Source organism: Periophthalmus magnuspinnatus, chromosome 15 (genome assembly GCF_009829125.3).
Source record: "Periophthalmus magnuspinnatus isolate fPerMag1 chromosome 15, fPerMag1.2.pri, whole genome shotgun sequence".
In the NCBI taxonomy this organism is placed as follows: domain Eukaryota; kingdom Metazoa; phylum Chordata; class Actinopteri; order Gobiiformes; family Gobiidae; genus Periophthalmus; species Periophthalmus magnuspinnatus.
Window position 1 is genome coordinate 6,483,191 of NC_047140.1, and position 21,150 is coordinate 6,504,340.

A 21,150-nucleotide genomic window follows, 5' to 3' on the forward strand; every position below is an offset into this window, starting at 1 on the left:
CACCCTCTCCTCTCCCTCTCCTGTTTACCTCTTCCACCCTCTTTCTTTATTAGCACTCCCTCACCCCTCTCTCACCTCCATCGCTCCACTTTGCCTCATCTTGTCGAGCAGACGTCTACACAAACTTCGTACCAAGCCGTTTAATCTCTTTGTTTCTAAGCAACCCGAAAGCAAATGCCAAAAAAAGCAGTGTAGTGCAGTTTTCAATCGTGAGTTTGTACAGTGAAAGCATCCACCTGTCTTTTTTACGGTTTTGGCTTTGTGGCGTAAACTAAAGAAGAGAATGTGTGTGCAAAGTTGTTATAGCTAATTTGATGAAGTTCTGAATGGAAAAGGATGAGTGGCCTGCTACAATGGAAATACTACCTTCACTGCCTTGTAGTTCAGCCTCCTCCCACGGTCATGTTTTTATAAAGCGCTTTTCCACCTTCAACGCATTCAAAGCACTTTACATCAAGGAACCACTCACACATTCAGCCACACATTCATACACCAGTGTACACAAACACTGGATGCGAGGGGGAGTTAAGTGTCTTACCAAAGGACATGACAGTATTCACTTGTAGAAGCTGGAATGGCACCGGCAACCTGTGGGTCAGTGGATCTGACCGCTCTACCAATGGTGTTTTTATCAAGAGTGGGCTTTGAAACACCAACTTTAACATCAGTGGACAAATGCTTTACCAACCGAGCTACTCCCCCATGTAACATAGCGCTCAAAGTTGACGCCAAATACAAACAGATTGATTCAGTATTTTCTGTTGGATCACATTGGTATTAGAGATGTTCCAATATTGATTATTTGAACCGATACCGGCATCTAATATTTGTCTTGCAGTTGTGGCCGATAATGGTAAATGATCACATTTTTGTATAGTGCTTTTCCGCCTTCAAGGCACTCAAAGCACTTTACATCCAGGAACCACTCACTCATCCACACACACATTCATACAGCAGTGTAAGCAGACACTGGGGGCGAGGTGGGTGTCTTGCCCAGAGACACAACAACAGCATTTATCTGTGGGACCGCTGACTTTTGGATCAATGGACAAACACCAACTGAGCAGCTGTATATGGATATTAAGCTTTTAAATCTATAGTACAGACAAATGTATGTTAAGTTATAGTGAAGTTTACAAATTAGCTTAGCACTTTATTTATTTAAGGATATAAATTCATACTTTCGCTCATTTAGTCCATTCTGATGCACTGAGGACAGACTGGGAATGACACATGGACACACACAGAGGGGCAGTGCAGAAAAATATCAGTGCAAAATATCTGCCAACTTTGCAATATCAGACCGACACTGATAATCCAATTAACTGTATACCATCCCTATTATGCAAATGTTACTGAAGCATTAACAAGCTAACTTTCCTGTTTTTCTTTCTCCAAATTGCTAAGAACAAAAGAACAAATTAGTTACAGCAAATCCCTGACCAGTATTAACCCACAATTGTGAGTCCAATAGGCTTTGCTAACTGCTTTGTTTGTTTACCATGTCTTGTCTTGGTTAGTAATGAGATCTGCGTTTTCTGCTTACGAAGTGAAATTAGCTTCACATTCACAACAGTTTGGAGTTTACACAACACAACAGCAAATTCCATTACTATCAGCAGTGTTAACCTGCAGCGAGAGATGTCACACCGAAAATGTACAAAATAAAAAATGTGAACTTAAAATTATTTACTTCTTTAAAGGTTCAGTATGTAACTTTTTGGATGAGGGGGGTCCACCTCCTGCTTGTTTCCATGGAGATGCTATTACGTTGCCTTGAATAACCCACAGTATTGCCTTAAACTTGCATTACCAATTGAACTACATGTGCTTATGATGTTAAAACAGTACCTTGAAAAACATGCATTCTTAACAGTAGGTTCACCTCTCCACAGACCTGACCTGTAACTTGTACATAGATCATTTTAATGTTATACTGTGGAACATTCTTGCACCTTTAACTCCACACACTTCTTATTAAATCTTCATGTTTGTGTGTTCTGTACTACTATGTTCTATGGGATAAGCAGCTAATTCATCAATGACATGGTTAAGCTTTCATTCATATGGAAAAATTCTGTTTGTATTTGACTCCTATTAACCAGCACTTTGCTACATCACCTCGCAATACATCACCATCCCTCACTGTCAAACAAGCGTCCTCCCTCATTTCGGGATCTCGCTGCTCTTTGACATCAATTACCAGCGGCATGTTAGCTGTTTACTCAATATTTACCTCATTTTTTTTCACGTCAGGATCTTCAGAGCCTTAAACATACCAGACGCAGCTATGTAAATGTCCTGTCTTTAGACGTGGAGGATAGGAGGATACATGTTTTTGTGTGTTAGCAAGAGGTGAACGTGCGGCACCTTAACGTTAGCCCTTAGCGCTAAGTGTTTGCTAGGTAAATACCCTATCCTTGGCTCTCCTTTGCCGCTTTTGTTCAAGTCTCTTCACTGAGCAAATACGTCAATGTTTTAGCACGTGCTTAAAAATTTGGCAGAAAGTTAATTTTTGATAGAAAGTGTTGTGTTAAAAATGCAAGAGTAGAGCTCCAGAGTCAAGAACGATATCAGAAAATACAGTTATAAGCAATTTTGCAATAACTAGCTTGAGCGTGCAATATCTGAAATTCTTTGGTGCTGGTTTAAAAGTTCAACTGCTTTTGAATTTAATGCTGATAAATTTTTAGAATATAAACTATGCCAAACAAAAAAACTACACCACAAACTGTAGTAAACTGGCTAAAAATATCTTGTATGTCAGATTGTAATATTAAAGATACACTATGAAACTTGTAGGGAGGAGGGTCCGCCACCTGCTTGCCTCCATGGAAATGTTATTGCTTTGCCCAGAATGTTTCACAGTATAGCGTTAAACATATCTGTCTCCATGGAAACAAGCAAGTGATGCCACCAGGCCAAGTTACAGGTCAGATCTGTGGAGAGGTGACCCCGCTAACAGTAAGAATCTATCTTTTCTGCTAATTTTTAGCAATAAAACACATGTACATGTTAGATATGTTTAATGATATACTGTGGAACATTACAGGCAAAGCAATAACATCATGGTATCGGACTGCCCACCAGAAAAGTTACGTGCGCTCATAATTCTTTGCAGTACTGAGGAAAATTGCAATATTGATGTAATATTGTTGATTCAGACTTAGGCTTTGTTTACACTTTTGTGCGCACACACCATAAAACTAAATGTGGACTGGACCATGACTAAAACCAGGACTAGAACAAATAAAATCTACATCAGGACTAATACCAGGGTTAAACCAGGACTGAACCAGGACAAGTGAAAGTATTGTTGTTTTCCATCATGGTCCTAAACCCATATCAAACAAGATTAGAGTCCTAAACAAAGAATGCATTAAGAACAGCACATAACGTACACTTACACTGACCTTTATACAACCAGGATAGTCCCACTGATACTAGGAGATTAAGGCACCAAACCCAGGACCTTTTTGCTGTGAGGCTGCCCACACATATATTTAGCTGTATGTTCAATATCATGTGTTATTCCATTAATTTAACACAAACTATTCATCAGTTAAAGTATCCTGTGTATACAAAATATATAATTAACTGACAAAAACTTCCTCAATACATATTACAGATCAGGTATTACAGGTCTGTCTTTCTTTTCTTTTTTTTTTTGCAATACAAACACCTATGAATGCCATACCGTGGAACATTCCAAAAAGCAGTAACATCTCCATGGCAACAAGTCAATGGTGGACTCTATGAGGATTAAACAATGCTAAATTATTACTAAAACTGTCAACAAAAACGTATTGCTATATTTAGATTCTTGATATGGATATTGTATTAGCGGTCACTGCTAACTGCCAGATTTGCACGTTATATTTTCCCCCGCTCCAGTCCTTGACACGTAACCACAATACTGTCAGTTATAATGCAGTCTTTGTTTACTACTGTTATGTCCCCTTCCCCCATGGGACATCTGCATTGTGTTGCTCAGACTGACTTATTGTTGTGAGTGTCCCATACAATGATGACATAATAGCCTACTTCCTCACCGGAGAGATGGGGTAAAGAGAGACAGACACCTGATGAGCAAAGAGGAACATGACCGCTGGATTCAGTTAGCCTACAGCTGATGGGAATCTGAATAGCAGCTTAACACACGCTACAAAGTGGTTTGTACACATTTAATCCTGCTATGACTGTCACAACACCAGATAGCATGCGCGTGACTCAATGTTGAGATAACACGTCGACATTAGCATACTGTTAGCATGCAGATATATTGTACAAGCAGTATTATCAGCATCAAACTATAAATCGTTGTATTAGTTAGCATACAAGTTGTTTTTAGCATTACCGTGATGACAAAAGTCCACTCTGGTCTCTTGAGAGTTGAGAAAGGCACTTATAAACTCATCATGGTGAATAATTAGGATGCTCTGAATGCATAAGGTAAGTGAGGAATAACTTTGGACGACTGCAAACACTTTAAAATAAACTAGTGCTGTTTTTCATATTTTTTTAGAGGTTTTGAAATTCAGATACGGCGCATGGGGAAAAATTACTTTGTTTCTGAATTTCATATTTGATGACTTAAAACAAATCAAATAAAATGCCCAAAGAATAAAATTTAAACTTGGTAAATAATGTGTTCGTTAGCAACAGTTTGTCATTCAGAGAGTAGATTAGTTGCCTTCTGCTGTTTACTGTTGAGACTGGGGAGTGAAGCGTTTTGAAAATAAAAATTAGCAGCGCGTCTATTGGGAACGTGACGCTAACAGATGCTCCATGGCTAAGGCAATTTAGGTGCTGAATTGACCTGAACACGTGCCAGTAAAGATGTGTGCACTTTAAAAACATGAAGGAGCTCTGGCTGGTTTCCATTGCTTATTTAGAGAGTGAAATTGAGCATCTTTTCAGAATGAGATTTTCCTATAAAAAAAATACGTGTTTGAAGCTCAAACAACATTTTAACAAGCTCAAAAATTCTGTTGTCGATTTGGAATAATACATTTCACATCATTTGCATACTTACCGCTTATGTACCTCTAGCTAAAGCTGTTATGATTCCCTCTTTGCCTGGGGCTGGTGTGTCTCCGCCGTGCGCCTGTGTTGACATTAGAGTCATGTTTACCCCCAGCTAAGTCACAACGCATTGTCTGTTTGTGCCTTCGTAACTGAGGCATCCCGTGACTGCAGGCGGCATCTTTATAACATGTTTAGCTCGTGGAGATGCTAGCTAGCCTCGCCTGCACTGTTTGGACAAGGACAGTCATTAGTGAGTCGCCTGTCAAACAGTCCAGGCCGAATATAGCCTGGAAAACTGGACTAGAAGCAGGTTGTGTATATCCTTCACATAGGTATGGTGGCTAGGGAGTAAATATATGCTACATGTGAAGTGATGGGGTTAGTAGCATAATATTCTGAATACGTACTTTATACTATACCAGTGGTGGCTTTAGAGTTGAATTATACACATTAAAAAGTCTGAAAAAGCGTAGTTAAACCAAGTCACCTTCACAAAAGTCATTGCATCAGTTTTTCATCAAAAGTTTTAAAGTTTAGTACATCATAGAGCAGTATTGGATTGAAGTCGGTCAAAGTCAAGTCCCATACCACAAATAACTGACAGACAGATGAAACAAAAAGACTGAGATAAAGCTGAACTGTTTATGAAGCAATGTATTTAGGTTATTACGTGAAACTGACTCTTGTGAGCTTTAAGACATGCTAAAATGTTGTTAGCTCCTCAAAAACATACATAGAGTTGTGTTTTGTTTCATTCACACATTTGAGTAATCCTGGGTTCCACCTTGTGATGTCATGAAGTGGTAGTTTTCAAGTTCCTGTAGAGATTGGAAATTCCATCGCTGAAATCATCCAAATGATTCTAGTGAAGGTGTCTGGAGTTTTAGGATGACAGGGGAAAACAGAGTACCCGGAACTTTCTTGCTGTGAGGCGAGAGTGCTAGCTTTACTCGTGCAAAGATGGAACAAATCAGCTAATCATATTATAGTGACACAACATGACACAGACAAGATCTAAGTAACCTATGACTCTCAGTCCTATTAAGTCAGCTGCTTTAGTTTTATTAATTAGCTTTACAGTTAAAGCTACCATCTGTAACTTTATTTGATTGTTTGTTACCAGTAGTAAATGTGTGAAACCTGTTCATCTCCCCTCACCTGACCCCTCCCCTCGCTTGTACGCTCTCTGGTCGTGTTTTGTCAGGCCAAAGCTAGCAAAACATCAGACAGCAGTAACGTAGGTAGCATCTAGTGGTGATATGTGAGAATAGCAGCCACTCTATGTACAGATGGACACTTTAAATTTAGATAGTAAGTTGAGTTAGTAAACATTTTAAAACCCTTAAAGAAAAATATAGATGATATTGCAACATTAGCATATATATTTTTTTTTTAACATGGCAAAACTGAACCGATGCCTTTGCGGTGGCCTGTGTTCAGCATATTCTTAACACTTAAAATATATTCTTACATAATTTATAAAGCTAAAAAAATGGAAATATATATTACGCTTGTGTTTTAGCTTTCCACAATCTTATTATTCTGTATGCGTAATCCCTGCACTGTATCTTTGGAGCTGGGGTTGAAATCTTACTCGAGAGAATCTTTAAAGACATCGCCTCAAGCCAAAATAATAGAGCTAAATTACAATATTCAATTGGAAAGATTGTACCATTTTTCCTTATATGCCCATGTGTTTTCAGCATGACCTAGCAAAAAAAAAAATCATCTCTTTCTGTCTGTGAATGAATGCTAATGATTTGCAGTGTTCCTCCGGTTATAGTGCCGCGACCTCCTCTGTACTTTTCAATGAGGCTCGACAATCACGCGTCCGGGAATCCATCAGAGGAGAGACAGAGAATTCCCGATCCCCCTTTCCTTCCAAACGCTGCTCCTGTCCGCTCCCATTGAAAACGCCTTCATTCTTACACTTTTAATATGGCACATCCGCATCGCAGTAACCTTGTACAGATCTGGGGATGTATTGATGATATTCAAACAGTGGAATATATGTGCTGAGCTAGTTTTGAATAGATTTTGCACAAGTACGGATGATTTATAGTCAGGTTACAGAAATTTCAAACTTGATTTAAATACTGATTTTAATAACGCCGTGTGAATAAAAACACAACATACAATTTGGCAGTTCCTTTTAAATATGCATTATGTAATTTTTCAAGTGGACAGCCCACCACAGCTCTTCTCCTTGGAGATGTTATTGCTTTGCCTGGAATCTTTTGCAGTATGGCATTAAACATATATATTTTGCATTTGTTCAATTACAGATACAGAAACTTTAATATTATGATATGGTCTCATATTAGTTATGATATATATGCATTACGAAAAGGTTAAAAGTTGTCATATTTATGCGGCTTTTTCGTTGGTATTGGTGCTGTCTCAAATTAGTACTTTTGACTACTTTCCATATCGATTAGTAGCTGGATATAGATTTTTTTGACAGCCCTATTTCTGTGTGTGTTTTGGGTTGATGAGACACACAAACATTGAATATTTGTGTTGCAAGTTTGAAATATGTTAAGACTTTTGGTGTGTATTTACGAAGGCTACAAAAAAGGCATAATACAGTTTACTTTGGAAAATAACAGGAGATTTCTAAGCCCAGTCAGCCATTATAACCAATCATGAGCCAAATGAAATACATATACAGCGTTTCTATAATATTTTGTGTGCTTTTTAAGATGGAGTCAAGCCCTTGGAGAAGCAATATGTTTAGTTGTGTATATGGAGGAATTATAGTGTAACTGTATGTTCACAATTTAAAAATACAAATTCTACATATAAACTCATCACTTCTTTTAGTTTTTTCATCTGTTCACATGTTGGACAGTAACATATAAATACATACTTGTCACAATGGATTTTTTATTTATTTTATCAACCAAAAACTTGTTATTTTAATTGATCTATTCTGCAGTTTAGCCTTTTCAATTCCTTCATCATTATATATTTTTTTCAAAATCGAGTAAATAAATGTGTTTTTTTGGATAATTACAAAAAAAACCCAACTTTTTATGTTAGTTTATGTGATACTTCTAATACTTTTTTCTCTAACTATCTGACACAACAATTGCAAGCAATGTCCTTTTTAAGTGCAGTTTGTGAGAAATAAAAGCAGGCCCCCACTGTTACAGCTCCTGTCATCTCACTACATTTCCTCCTCCTCGGCTGAAGCGCTAATTACAGTGGGCGGCTTATTGCTTTTACGGGGCTCCAGAGTAGCCAAGAACACCGGAAATGTTAGTTGTTTAAGTGCATAAGGGCCCCTGTGGTAAATATTTATCATAATTTTACTTAAGTTATATGGAAGTTTGTCAGAAAAATAAAAAATAAAAGTACAAAAATACAGAAAGTAGAGGTGAGTTTAAAAACAGAAAGCCTCTGCCTATGTCATCAACATCTTAAATGCAGAGACAGTTTATGGACAAGGAAGGTATTTTTCGAGTGTCAGATACACTGATCCAAAGGTTGACCATTCATATCACGCTCTCAACATAAACATCATTGATAGAGGGATCACATCCACTGACCCACAGGTTGGCGGTGTGATTCCAGCTCCCACAGAGCTTAGGCGAGACAGTTAACCCACCTCGCCCCAGTGTCTGTGTACACTGGAATATGAGTGTGTGTGTGTGGATGAGTGGCTCCTTGATGTAAAGCTCTTTGAGTGCTTTGAGAGTGGAAAAGCACTACATAAAAATGTGATTGCTTACCAAAATAAAGATGTTATAATTTATTTGTATTAGTCTAATCATAACTATTATGCAGTTTAGACATGTTTTGGCCCTTATTGGCCCAACAGTATGGTTGTTAGGCAACAGTTATGGATTTACCTCTACATATTTAGCCCATGACCAACCAGGACATGAAACATTTCAGATATATCAAAAAAAAGAAAAAAAAAAAAAAGAATCTGAAATATAATAATGTTAATGTTTTTGTGACATGAGTAGTAAAACTGTCATATACCCTTTAAGTATTTTTGGACGTTTACTGATGTTTTTATATTGAATTCAGACAATAAAAAGAGAGCATAAACATTTTTTATCCCATAATGTGCATCCTTCAACCACCATGTCTGTATATGTGGTGTGTGGGAGATTGGGTATTTATCACATATACACACTTAATCTGTACACACACCTGCCTCCCTTATGGGGACAAAATTGAGGGTTTAGGTTATGGTTTGGCAAGTAGTGACTATAGTTGAGATTAGGAAATGAATGTAACTCAATGCAATGTTTCTAAAAAGCATGAAAACCCAACATGTGTGAGTGAGTGACTGGTGATTGTCGGAAGGCCCATTGGCGCAGATTGGCAGTCTCAGTTTCCTCAGTCTAGCCCAGGGCAGCTGTGGCTACAGAAGTTGCTTACTGACAGTATGGATTGAATGAATAATGCACAAAACTGTAACAGGATCTGGCGAAGCAATATTTATGAGACTAGTGCATTACTAGTATTAAATCAATAACAAATTTGAAAGTGAGATTTGTTGCTGAAGAAAATACAGACATCACATAGCCACATACGCAGCCACAGACTCAGTACCCTAAATGTACAATATTGTTTAAAAAACTTCAAGAAAAAGCTAAACTGGATACGTTGGTGACACACTCGCAATGTAATAATCTGGTAACAAACTTTATACACACCCCTGCACCTGTTTTTAATGTTTTATATGGACTTTAATATGGATTTTAAACAGAGCGCCCATGAAAAGGAGACCCCAAGTGCTCTCATTGGATTCCCCTGTATAAATAAAGAAAGAAAGTAGCACAGAAAAATGCCAAAAAGTTAGTAGTAGTAGTTCAAAGAAAAAGAATCCCGAGAATAACGCTGTTTAAGACTAGACTGAAAACTCACCTCTTCTCCCTGGTATTTAATTCTAGGATATCTTGGTGTTTTATTGGTGTTTTATTGTTCTTTTTCCATGTATCATTTTGATTTCTTTTTTATGCCAAACTGAAAATTTTGCCCCTTATTAGTAGAACAAGCAAGTCACTCTCACTATTTCAGCATTTTCAAAAAGTTCCTCAAGCTAACGTAGCATGACTGACACTTCACAACACTATTTTGTATGTGCAGACATTGCATCACTACCAGGTTAGCACAGGGCACCTTTATTAACCACCTCTTCTCTTCTCTTCTCTCCTCCCCCTTCCCCCCCTTCCCTTCTTCCTTCCCTCCCCCCAGGTCTCCATGGCTGCCGGCGGTTCCGCTCTTCCACGGTGAACCACAGCGTCCTGTTGCTGCAGCCTGACAGCGAGCGCCTGTACGTGGGGGCTCGCGGGGCCGTGTTCGCCCTCAACGCCTCCGACATCTCATCCGGCTCCCCTCTCCAGGTTTATTTCTACGTGTGTGTGTGTGTGTGTGTGTGTGGCAGGTAGCGGGATCCTCATTAGCATAGCGCTCCCCTGTCATATTTCAGGCAAAGATGATTCCCCTGTCTCCTCTTCTCGTGTGAAAAACAGAGAGTAATTGTGTTGTTTTGAATGCAGTCACCAGGGTGTGTAAAAAGAATAGATTTGCATAGTAGTAGAAACATGGAGAAGAGGATTGTAACTGCTGTAAGTGTATTTTACACATTAGTGGAGTAACACAGAATTGCTAATTAGTAGGAATTATCTTTGGGAATTGTCACAGCAAATGTAGCTTGAAGTTTTCAGTTTATTTTTGGTTTGTTGAAGAGAATTATCTGGGTGATTTTTTTTCCCCCAATTAGGTGTTCTACAAACTAATTGGCTAACTTCTGTGTGCTGTTTTTGAAATTACACGTGGGAATTTTAAGCTTTTGAATTAGGAATGTTATCTTTTGTTATTCATGTTTCAGAGATATAAAAAAATGCTACTGGGGTCTAGTTGTGTTAGTGTGTCAGTGTTTGACAGTGTGCTTCATTGGCTGGGTGGGACAGCTCTATCTTAAAGGGGGCTCAAGGGAGGAAATTCTTGTTAAATTCATTTTATTTTTGATTTATTTGGCTTTTGAATGAAATACATTCAAATATGTTTTACAGTACACCAATATGGTCCATTTCAGTCAAAGCACACACATATATGACTGTAGTAAAAGATCCTAAAACTTTAAAAGCAGAACTGGAAAAGTGTGTCTCATATTATCAGGAACTAACTTAAATAGTATTCCACAGTCATCCTAAAAATCCCACTATTTACATGTTTTATGTTGTAAAGTATGTTATGTTTTATTAGTAACATATACTTTATATGCTCTGCAAACAGCAGCATGCTAGCTAGCTCATTGTGTCTCAAAGTTAATGCTAACTTTTATTAAAAGCATAAAATATAAAATAAACAACCTATTAAAATGTATCAATGTTTTAATATTAATATATTTAATATATTTTAATATTTGCCATGCCTCTAAATTAGCATTAGCATTAGTATTCCTTTCTAAACACAGAAGTGTCCTCTGCTGATGTTTGACCTCATTTGTTCAGTATTTAACATGTTGTCAGAGACATTCACCCCCAAGTCACTGCCACATATCTTTAAATATTTATTCATTTTGGTCTGACTCAGCAAAAACCTCATAGAGATTGAATTGTCCAGGAAGTAATAACACTAACACTGAGGTTGCAGGCACTGTTGTGCACAGAACCAGTTGTCTTTTGTTTATTGCCGCTGTGACAGCGCATCTGGAGCACAGGCCGATCACCATAGTACAGTGCCTAGAGACTGGCATTATGAAGCATAAAAAAGACCCTAGAATCTGATGTTAATGTTCTTCAAGACCATTCTAAACCTATTCAGAAAAAAGTAATACATGTGATTGTTTTATTAGTATCCATACTTCAAATGAGTATCTGGTTTTACTATAGGTTTTACTACCAATACTTTACTCTAGCCCAGACACAGGAATAACACATACACAGCTCACAGCTGGGCACCACTCAATCAAAAATCATAACACGGGACCTCTGTACTATTACTCCCATCGGTGATTTAAACAAACCGTAGCTCAGTTGTTATGTGTTTGGAGTGTTTGTCCACTGACCCACAGGTGGGTGGCGTGATTCCAGCTCCCACAGATGAATACTGTCTTTGTGTCCTTGAGCAAGACACTTAACCCACCTCGCCCCTAGTGTCTGTGTGTGTGAATGGGTGAGTGGTTCCTTGATGTAAAGTGCTTTGAGTGCCTTGAATTGGAATAGCGCTACATAAAAATGTGACCATTTACAACGCCAACTTGTATGCAAAACTTTCAAACCCAATTTCATTAACTTTTTCAAACTCAATGATTTTCTAGTCCTTGCATGTATATAGTAGTTTCAGGCAGTATATGCTTCCTTTCCACAGTCTAGACAGGCTTGTGATGAATGTGTACAGAACAGATAATGTGATTAAAATGAGCCTATAGCCTTAAGTCACACAAACAGCTGGAATGTGTCTATTACCTGGAGCGCTGCGTATTTCTTGTTTAATGACACAAAGTCCATGTGGCATTTCTGTCACTGCTGCAGTCGTCTCTTGTACTTGAAGGACTGCACAGCCACTCCTCTGGATTATGCTGTCAATACTTTGTCAACGCTACGGATTATATAGGGCCTACAAATGTTTCTGTTGTTCATCTGTACCTTTAGTAACTTGTTATGTCATCATATTATTTCCAGTATGTTGCGTGTGGTGCAGTGGGTTGGGTATACACCTACTAACCAAAGGATTGCCAGTTCAAACCTCAGTAATGTTGTTGTGGTGTTGCTGGGGAAGACACTTTTTCAGCTATTCAAGTCACAGTGTGTAGTGACACCCAATACTAGAAAATATACAACAAATATATTTAAAAATCAGTAAAGTGTTAATTAATTTGTATTATTCTGATAACCAGGAAGTGCGTGTTTGCTACTTGCTGCAAAAAATCATCGCAGTGAATAATTAGGATGCTCTGAATGCAAGTGAGGAATAACTTTGGACCACTGCAAAACGTTTAAAATGAACTAGTTCTGTTTTCCATGTTTTAAAGATGGTGAAAGTCGGTCAATAGTTTTTGTTGTTAATTTATAATGTGATAAAGTTTATTAAACAAGCACACTGATTTTCTACCCAAAATACTATTAAATTAAAGTTACAGGCTTACAGTAAACAGAATTATTTGCTTAGCCGACCATGCTACTTATAAACAGGGTCAGTAAACACAGACTGAACACAGCTAAAATTAATTGGTCTTTTCACTTTAATTTCTGTTTCCTTTAGTCTTTATTTCCACGGATCTAGACTTCGCTGGCACCGGCTTTTAGTAGCTGCTTTCACTTGTTTATCTGAAGCTAAGTAATGTAGACCAACCAGAAATAGCCTAAATTCACCCATGACGAAGTATTGTGTCCTTTGGTAATCAGCTAATCATACAGAACTAGAAAAATAACAGAGCAACATGGCAACTCCCCAAAAGAGATGTCACAATATTACATTTTTGTGTTTGAATTCTGAAAATGTTTGAATATGTACGATTTTACAATTTTACAGTATTATTATTAACATCCTGATCAAGCAACGGTAAAATCCTCAATGGTCACATTTTTATATAGCGTTTTTCCACCTACAAGGCTGCCAATGCGCTTTACATCAAGTAACCACTCAACCATTCACACACACATTCACACACTAGTGTACGCAGACACCAGGGGCGGGTGGGTTAAGTCTTCCCCAAGGACACCACGACAGCATTCATCTGTGCGGGCTGGAATTGCACCGCCAACTTGTGGGTCAGTGGATCTGATGTTTATGCTGAGAGTGGGATTCAAAAAAGTACTCACAATATTCATTTTACCTGCCCCCATCTGTATTAAATGTGATTGGCCTATAGCATGTTGCTGGGTTCCAGGTGACATCACAACATTCCATAGGCCAATCATATTTAATACAGATGGGGGAAACTATTGTTCAAATGCAGATTTGTGTTCTCATACAGTTAAATCTTGGGTCTAATCACTAATAGAAATGATCAGGTTCAACGTGTGTGAATTTACCTTTTGGGTATTTCATGGCATAGAAATCAGGCCCTTGCCCCCATCTGGGAGTAAGACATCACATTCTAGCATCTGAAAACCACCAATTGCTTCAAAATTCACAATTATGATTTTTATTTCTTTCTATTATATTGTGACCTGAATAATCACTGTATATTGATTAACCATATAATCTTGACATCCCTACTTAAACGTTGAATAGCTTGCTTGATATGTGTTGCAGATTGAGTGGGAAGCGTCTCCTGAGCAGAAGCAGCAGTGTCTGACCAAAGGAAAGGATAACAAGGTAGGCACGCTCGTGTTGTGCTTTCTCATAAATAGTTCTTCCCACTGTGTCCCAGGAGTACTCTGTTCTTACTGTAGCGTACTGACCAAACAACTTGTGTGTTTGGCAGACCGAGTGCTTTAATCACATCCGATTGCTTCAGCGATTCAACTCAACCCATCTGTACATGTGTGGGACTCACGCCTTCAGACCTCTCTGTGCATACATAGTAAGTCAACCAGAACATGCAGTGCCATCAGACTGTTGACTTCACTCATGCCGCAGGCAGACGAGGAGACTCACATTTAAAGGCCCACATCATGCTATTTTCTGATCTGTGTTATGTTTCCTCATCAAAAAACATACCTGGAATTGTGGGGTTTTGTTTAATTCACATGTTTTACACACAAACCCTGCATATTGAGGCTGAACACTTCTCTCAAACAGAAAACACTCTGTTCCACCTTGTGATGTCATGTGGTAATACAGGAAGTGCTCCACTGTGTTTTAAACACCATACACTGAAAACATTTGGTTGATTTCAGCCCTGGAATTGCCTATCTCTATTGAACAAAAGCTAAAAGGAGCTGTTAACTTGAAAACTACCACTCTATGACATCACAAGGTGGAACAGAGCATTTTGAGCTTTGGAGATGTAGACAGACTAATTATGAAGGATTACACAAACATGTTGTGAATGAAACAAAACACAACTGCAGGTATGTTTTTGAGGATGTAATCACATTCTAACATGACTTAAAGCTCACAAGAGTACATTTTTTACGTAATATAGGACGTTTAAAAAATGAACAAAATTTCTCTGCAGAGTGAGAAAAGATTCGAGATGTCCTCCCCTGAAGACGGACGAGACAAATGTCCATATGGTCCCACCACTGGATACACAGGCCTGATTATAGGTAAGACCAACCAGCCCCTCCAAAGGTCACCCCACTACTCGATCATGGATTTTAATGAGAACGATTCAAATGAAGATTCAGTATTGTCATGGATTTTCTGACCTTTTTCCGTTGACTCCTTATGTTTGTTGCTTTTCCCATTCTTGTAGTAGAGCCAAATATCAAAGTTGAGGTTTCATTTTTCATTTCATTTTTCATTGATCTTTATTTATACAAGGATGTTTGGCCCCAGTTAAATGAAGCTCATCAAGGTTAGCAGTTCCTGCTAGCACCACTGGTTTAGCGTGGAGTGGGTGATTTGCAACACTGTCAGTCAAACCTGTTGCTAACGCTAGCGGGAGCGACATCGGGGATAGAAGGCGCCTGATTCGTCTGTTATTGATGTTCATATTTTGAGTTATGGACACAATTTGCAAAATAAAAACCCAGGATCATGTAGAGTGGGTTGATATTTAAGATCAAAATGACGAGGCTCACCGCAGCAGTTACAGAGAGAGACAAGTGTTCAATGTAAAGTGAATTGGAGCCAGCGTCGATGGAGCCTGAAGCGTGCCCATGATCACTTCATATTTGGAACATAGCAGCTAGCAGCTTAGCTGTGTTCATTTATAGATAGACAGTCTATGGTTCAAATACAAAATACAAACAAAAACAAACAAAATAAATAAGTAAACAGGTCAATTTAAAACATAAACAGATGCAGGTGTGAGTATACATTTTTGCATATCCTTGAAATATTTTCAATTTTTGGGAAGCAAAACACCCAAAATCCCCTTTTTCCCATCAGTGTGAGTTAATGAGCAGTGTTGAAATTCTGGTATCTGTACTACATGTGATGCTAATGCATTGACACACACACTCAAGAGGTATGTCACATGTTCAGCTGTGGGTTACACCACTGAAAAAAATCAAATCATCAACAGCTTATAATCAGGTCATGCACACACTGTCAGTATGTATCACTTAAAGGCACAGTATGTAATGTTTCCTGTGGAGGGTCACATGCTTGGAGATATTATTGCTGTATCTAGAATGTTCCACAGTATGGCATTAAACATATCTATCTTTATTCAAATGCATGTGTTTTTATTGCTCATATATCAAATATCTTGAAACATAATCTCTTACCTCTAACTAGATAAGTCTAATGCCATTCTTGTATGAATTTTTGAATGTTCCTTAGTATGGCATCAAAACATATCTGTCTTGTGTTTATGTCATTAGGGTAATTGCTCAAATTGCTCAAAAGAACTTAAAAATTTGCTTCATGACTGTTAGAAAAGTCGCCTCTCCACAGATGTGACAGTACTTAGCCTGCTTGTCTCCATGGAGATAAGGTAAGAGTTTAGTGCCATATGTTATAACACCCCAGACAATGCAATAACATCCACATGGAGACAAACAGGTGACCTCCATCAGACATTACATTATGTAATGTCCCTAGTCTATTAGTGAAATGACTTTAGTGTCTTTTGCCATGGAGACAGATAAGTTTAATGCCATACTTAAAAATATTCCAGACAATACAATAACACCTCCATGGAGACAAATAGGTGACTGATTCGTCCTCACTAGAAAAGTTATGTAATGTACCTTTAAGTCTTTTAGCATAATGTGTCTGTTGCCATGGAGATTAACACCATACTATGGAACATTCCAGAAAATGCAATAACATCTCAGTGAAGACAAACAGGTGGCATTATATAACCAGAAAGGTTATATAATGTACCTTTGTCTGTTAGTAAAATGACTATGTGTGTAATGTGTCTAGGTTTGAAGGTACACTCTGTAACTTTTCTTATCTGCCACCTGCTCGTCTTGAGATGATACAGTAATGAACTTCCCATGATGCTATATTCAATTACAAATGTTTTAATTGCTAAAAAATGCATAAAAAATTATTCATTCTTACTGTTAGCAGGATCTCCTCTCCACAGATCTGACCCGTAACATGGCCTGGTGATGTTGTCTCTTTGTCTCTTTTTAGAGTTTAATGCTGTACTGTGGAATATTCCAGGCAAAATAATAACATCTCCATGGTAGCAAGCCCTCCACCAGAAAAGTTACATAGCTCCCCTTTAATGTGACTTGTTTGTCTGACTAGACCAACAGATCTACACAGCTTCTCAGTATGAGTTCCGGAGTTTTCCAGATATCCGGCGCAACTCTCCGTCTCCCACACTGAGGACGGAGGACGCACCCACGCGCTGGCTCACCGGTGAGTTTATTTCCAACTGTCACTGCGCTTCTATAAACGAGGTGTCTGCGCTCAAACTGCAAACAGTCAGACAGCTTGGGCTAATTAGCGGCTAGCAATCATTTTTCAGTGATTCACAGGTCTGCTCTAATAAACAGGATGTTGGCTCTGGTATTATTGGGTCATCCACATTTTTGTTAGCAATTAAAAACAAAAATATCTTTGTAAGATTTCAGCCAAAATGAACCTTAAAAATCAGGCCTCTTCAGGTCATTTAATAAGTTGTTTGCCTTTAGAAATGTATAGTACAGAATTCTAAAACTGCAATTTGCCAAAATTCAACAGCACCAGTTTCTTAATTTCTCTTTGGGTTTAAGAATGATGCAAAATTTGGACTGTTGCCATAGTAATTTACAGTTAACAAAATAGTATATCTTTTGAATGATGAACTCCTCAAAATGGTGGAAGCTGAATGAACACCACTCACTCAAACTAGCATAGCAATTGTAGCCGATAACATCTTGCCAAAAGTACAGCAAACTTGAGTAGATTCCTTTCAAACAGAGAAACATCGTGTCTAATTTCAACTGTTTGCAATAATTTTAAAATGAAATTATTATATTATAGTACCAACAAAGTGTGATATGATATATATAAATAGTACCAACAAACTGTAGTACTATATACAGTTGAAACCAGCAGAAAGTCATGAAAAACTGTCCTCCTCTCATTATTCTGGCATTTAGCAAATAGAAATAATTTTGGTAATCCTAGTGAACCTAAAACAGGAAAAGTTTAGTCTGATTTCATGTGAAACAGTAAGAAAAAAAAGCAAATGTGCCTTTTTATATAGTGTATGTAAACTTCTGGTTTCAACTGTAGACCAAGTCGTACGTGTAACACTGATTAAGGAAATAAAATTGGAGAAAGAAGTAAGAACAGACCAGTAGGCGTATACCGGTGGCAGTAAAACGGGGGTAGTTTGAAGCAAAGACGTCTTGAATACAGGAGAATAAAGATTACTCAAACATGGACAAATGACTCTAAATACAACTTCAAACGGGTAAATAAACAAGTATAACTAAAAAGTCGATTTCGCATAATAGGTTTCTTTAAGAATTTTTTATACCCGTCCTACACAGGCAAAGTCGAGTGGGTTTGTCTTGTTTTTCTTTCAAAACTTTATCATATACACACAACTAGCACACACTGCATTTTCCTGTGGCTAATCCAATTCATCTCTCCATAGTGCACAGACATAAACCTACACAGCTCTGACTAAGCTAAACTCACCCTGCCTTTTCTCCTTACAGAGGCAGACTTCGTGGGCTCGGCGCTGGTGAGAGAGAGCCCCGACAACCCGACTAAAGACGACGATAAGATCTACTTTTTCTTCACCGAGAGCACGGAGGACCGGAGCGCAGCCTACAGCAGCAGTAGCAGGGTGACACGGGTGGCACGGGTCTGCAAGGTGAGGGAGCATTCAGTAAACATGTTAGAGAGATACTATGGCGTCTTAAGCGAGGAGGAGGAGGGGTTCAATAACAGATGAGAGGCTGGTAACTGGTAACAAGGCCCTGAGGTGATTACAGCAACACAGTGCAGCTGATGGATGGACTGTAGCTCTGTCTGCCCGAGGGGAGAGAGAGGGAGGGAGAAGAGAGACGCTTTAGAGTCTTCTGTACAACTGTGTGGGCAGATAACACATGATATTAAGTGGACTTGTCAATTATGAAAGAACAATATTGATTTGACTCTTGACAAATAAGAGAGTAAGACGTGAGGGTGAATCCATTCTTAATACATCAGCGTACAAAGGTATCAAAAGAATTTAAGTGGCATAAACATAATGTGCAATATGGAAGTTTCTGCTTGTTTACATGGACGTGTTACTGCCTTGCCTGGAATGTTTCACAGCCTGGCATTTAAAGAGAGGGCATTACATTACATTATTCTACGGGGTATTAATTGCTAACACGTAACATGTTTAGATCACCATGTTACCTTTTATTGTTTGTGGGCTGAGTATTGAGCAGAATTATACTGCTAACCATAAGGAGGGTTTGAATAGGGTCCGGGAGAGATCACTAAATTACTGAAACATGCATGGATGACATCTAAAATCTCTTCAGACATGTTTTTCATAAGGGAACAATTTTATAACATGGTAGAAAGCTCCAAAGCATAAATTTTGACTTATCTTATCATCAACTTTAACTTATCTGATTTACAATTTATTTGGTATTTATATGCAAAAAGGCAGATTAAAGCCATGATTCACAAGTTGAATCTGTCTTTATATAAATATATTGTTTCTTTCTGCATAAATAGTAGTTTTTGCATGAACTCGCCTGCAGGTATAGTCTTGTGAGTGCACTTTGGGTCAGATACATAGAGATACGTAACAGTCCCTTTTTTAGTCCACTAATCAATGAGCAGGACATTTCTTTAGCCAACCAAGATTTTCTTTAACGATTACAGCCCTATTCTATATACATCTCAAATGAAGCGTTACATTTATACGCCAAATTAAAGTGAATACACAATCTATCTCACATGTCAATAGTTAATTGTCCTGCACCCTTCACTACACATAAAAACACAAGAACTGAATGCACCGAGAGCTGAAAGAGACGTCACTCCATTATTACAAATGAGCGGCCTTGAATCTAGCTCGTCTTTTGTGCGCTTCGAGGAAAATGTGAAAAGCAAATGTATTTGTGTACCACGGTTTGAAAAGGCCCTACAGTAAGCTGGCCTGACTCTCTCTGAAGGACACGAGCGCTCAAATACAGCCCCGTGGATCGGAGGCTAAGAGCAGAACTCACTTATGGGAAACCCGAAGCTCATTCACAGTCTGATTACTGCTCTCCTCGGCCATCTGCTGCGCTCTTTAGGCGGTCAGCATCGCCTTGTCCTTAGTTCAACCCACACAGACTTAATGAGTGAGGTGCAATGAATAGTTTAGTGATTAGATAAACCTTGGAGCGTAGACCCCAGGAGGTGATGTGATGAAGGGGAGAATTTATTAAGGAAAATATTTAAGATGGAGAGGCTGGGGAGGCTGATGGTTGATGATGATTTTACATGAGTGGCTTGAGAGACATCACATCTTATAAATTTGTGGTAAATTATTGAGACCTTAAAAAGATTGAATCATTTATTCACTTTAAAGGCCCTGTACCCGGTTTTTCCCTCATGTATTTCAGCTAAATCTGTCTCGCCTCAGTACAGATACATTGTATAAGCAGCTCTTGAGGTCAAAATAAGTCCACTGCGTGCTATCTGCATCTAATTAGAATGTGTTTTATTGTCCTATAAGCAGGAAGTGCACATTAGCATGCTCTCTGAAAGTTGTGAAAGGCGCTTATAAACTCATTGCAGTGAATTAAGATGATTAATTAAGATGATCTGAATGCATAAGGTAAGTGAGGAATAACTTTGGACCACTGAAGACAAGAAGTTTTGTTTTTCACGTTTTTAAGACCTTAAAAATCAGTTACAGCGCCTTTGACTTACGTTTTTACAAATGTTTTTTTTTTATGTTGTGTCTGTGCATAAAAAGTGATTCACATATACATAGGTTTCATATATACACAAATCAAACCGTGTTGCTCCTTTTCTCATAACCATCTGTCTAAAATTCCTATGCCTATAATATTAATATTGTAAATTGGTAGCTGCTCATTATAAGTCCACAGGTAAAGTCACGGAAGAGTCGATTGATAGATGGAGAATGTC

At 38.3% G+C, this 21,150-nt stretch overlaps 1 protein-coding gene across 2 annotated transcripts in view; it reads left to right on the plus strand.

Moving 5' to 3' along the window:
• The window catches only part of LOC117382488 (semaphorin-4G-like), a 66,366-nt gene that overhangs the window by 21,963 nt on the left and 23,253 nt on the right, over nucleotides 1–21,150 (plus strand). For both annotated transcript variants that reach the window (XM_055227153.1, XM_033979677.2), the window contains 6 exons: nucleotides 10,243–10,391; nucleotides 14,254–14,316; nucleotides 14,426–14,524; nucleotides 15,122–15,212; nucleotides 17,317–17,430; nucleotides 18,723–18,880. In XM_055227153.1, coding sequence (XP_055083128.1) covers nucleotides 10,243–10,391; nucleotides 14,254–14,316; nucleotides 14,426–14,524; nucleotides 15,122–15,212; nucleotides 17,317–17,430; nucleotides 18,723–18,880 — 674 coding nt within the window. The remainder of the gene's footprint in view (nucleotides 1–10,242; nucleotides 10,392–14,253; nucleotides 14,317–14,425; nucleotides 14,525–15,121; nucleotides 15,213–17,316; nucleotides 17,431–18,722; nucleotides 18,881–21,150) is intronic.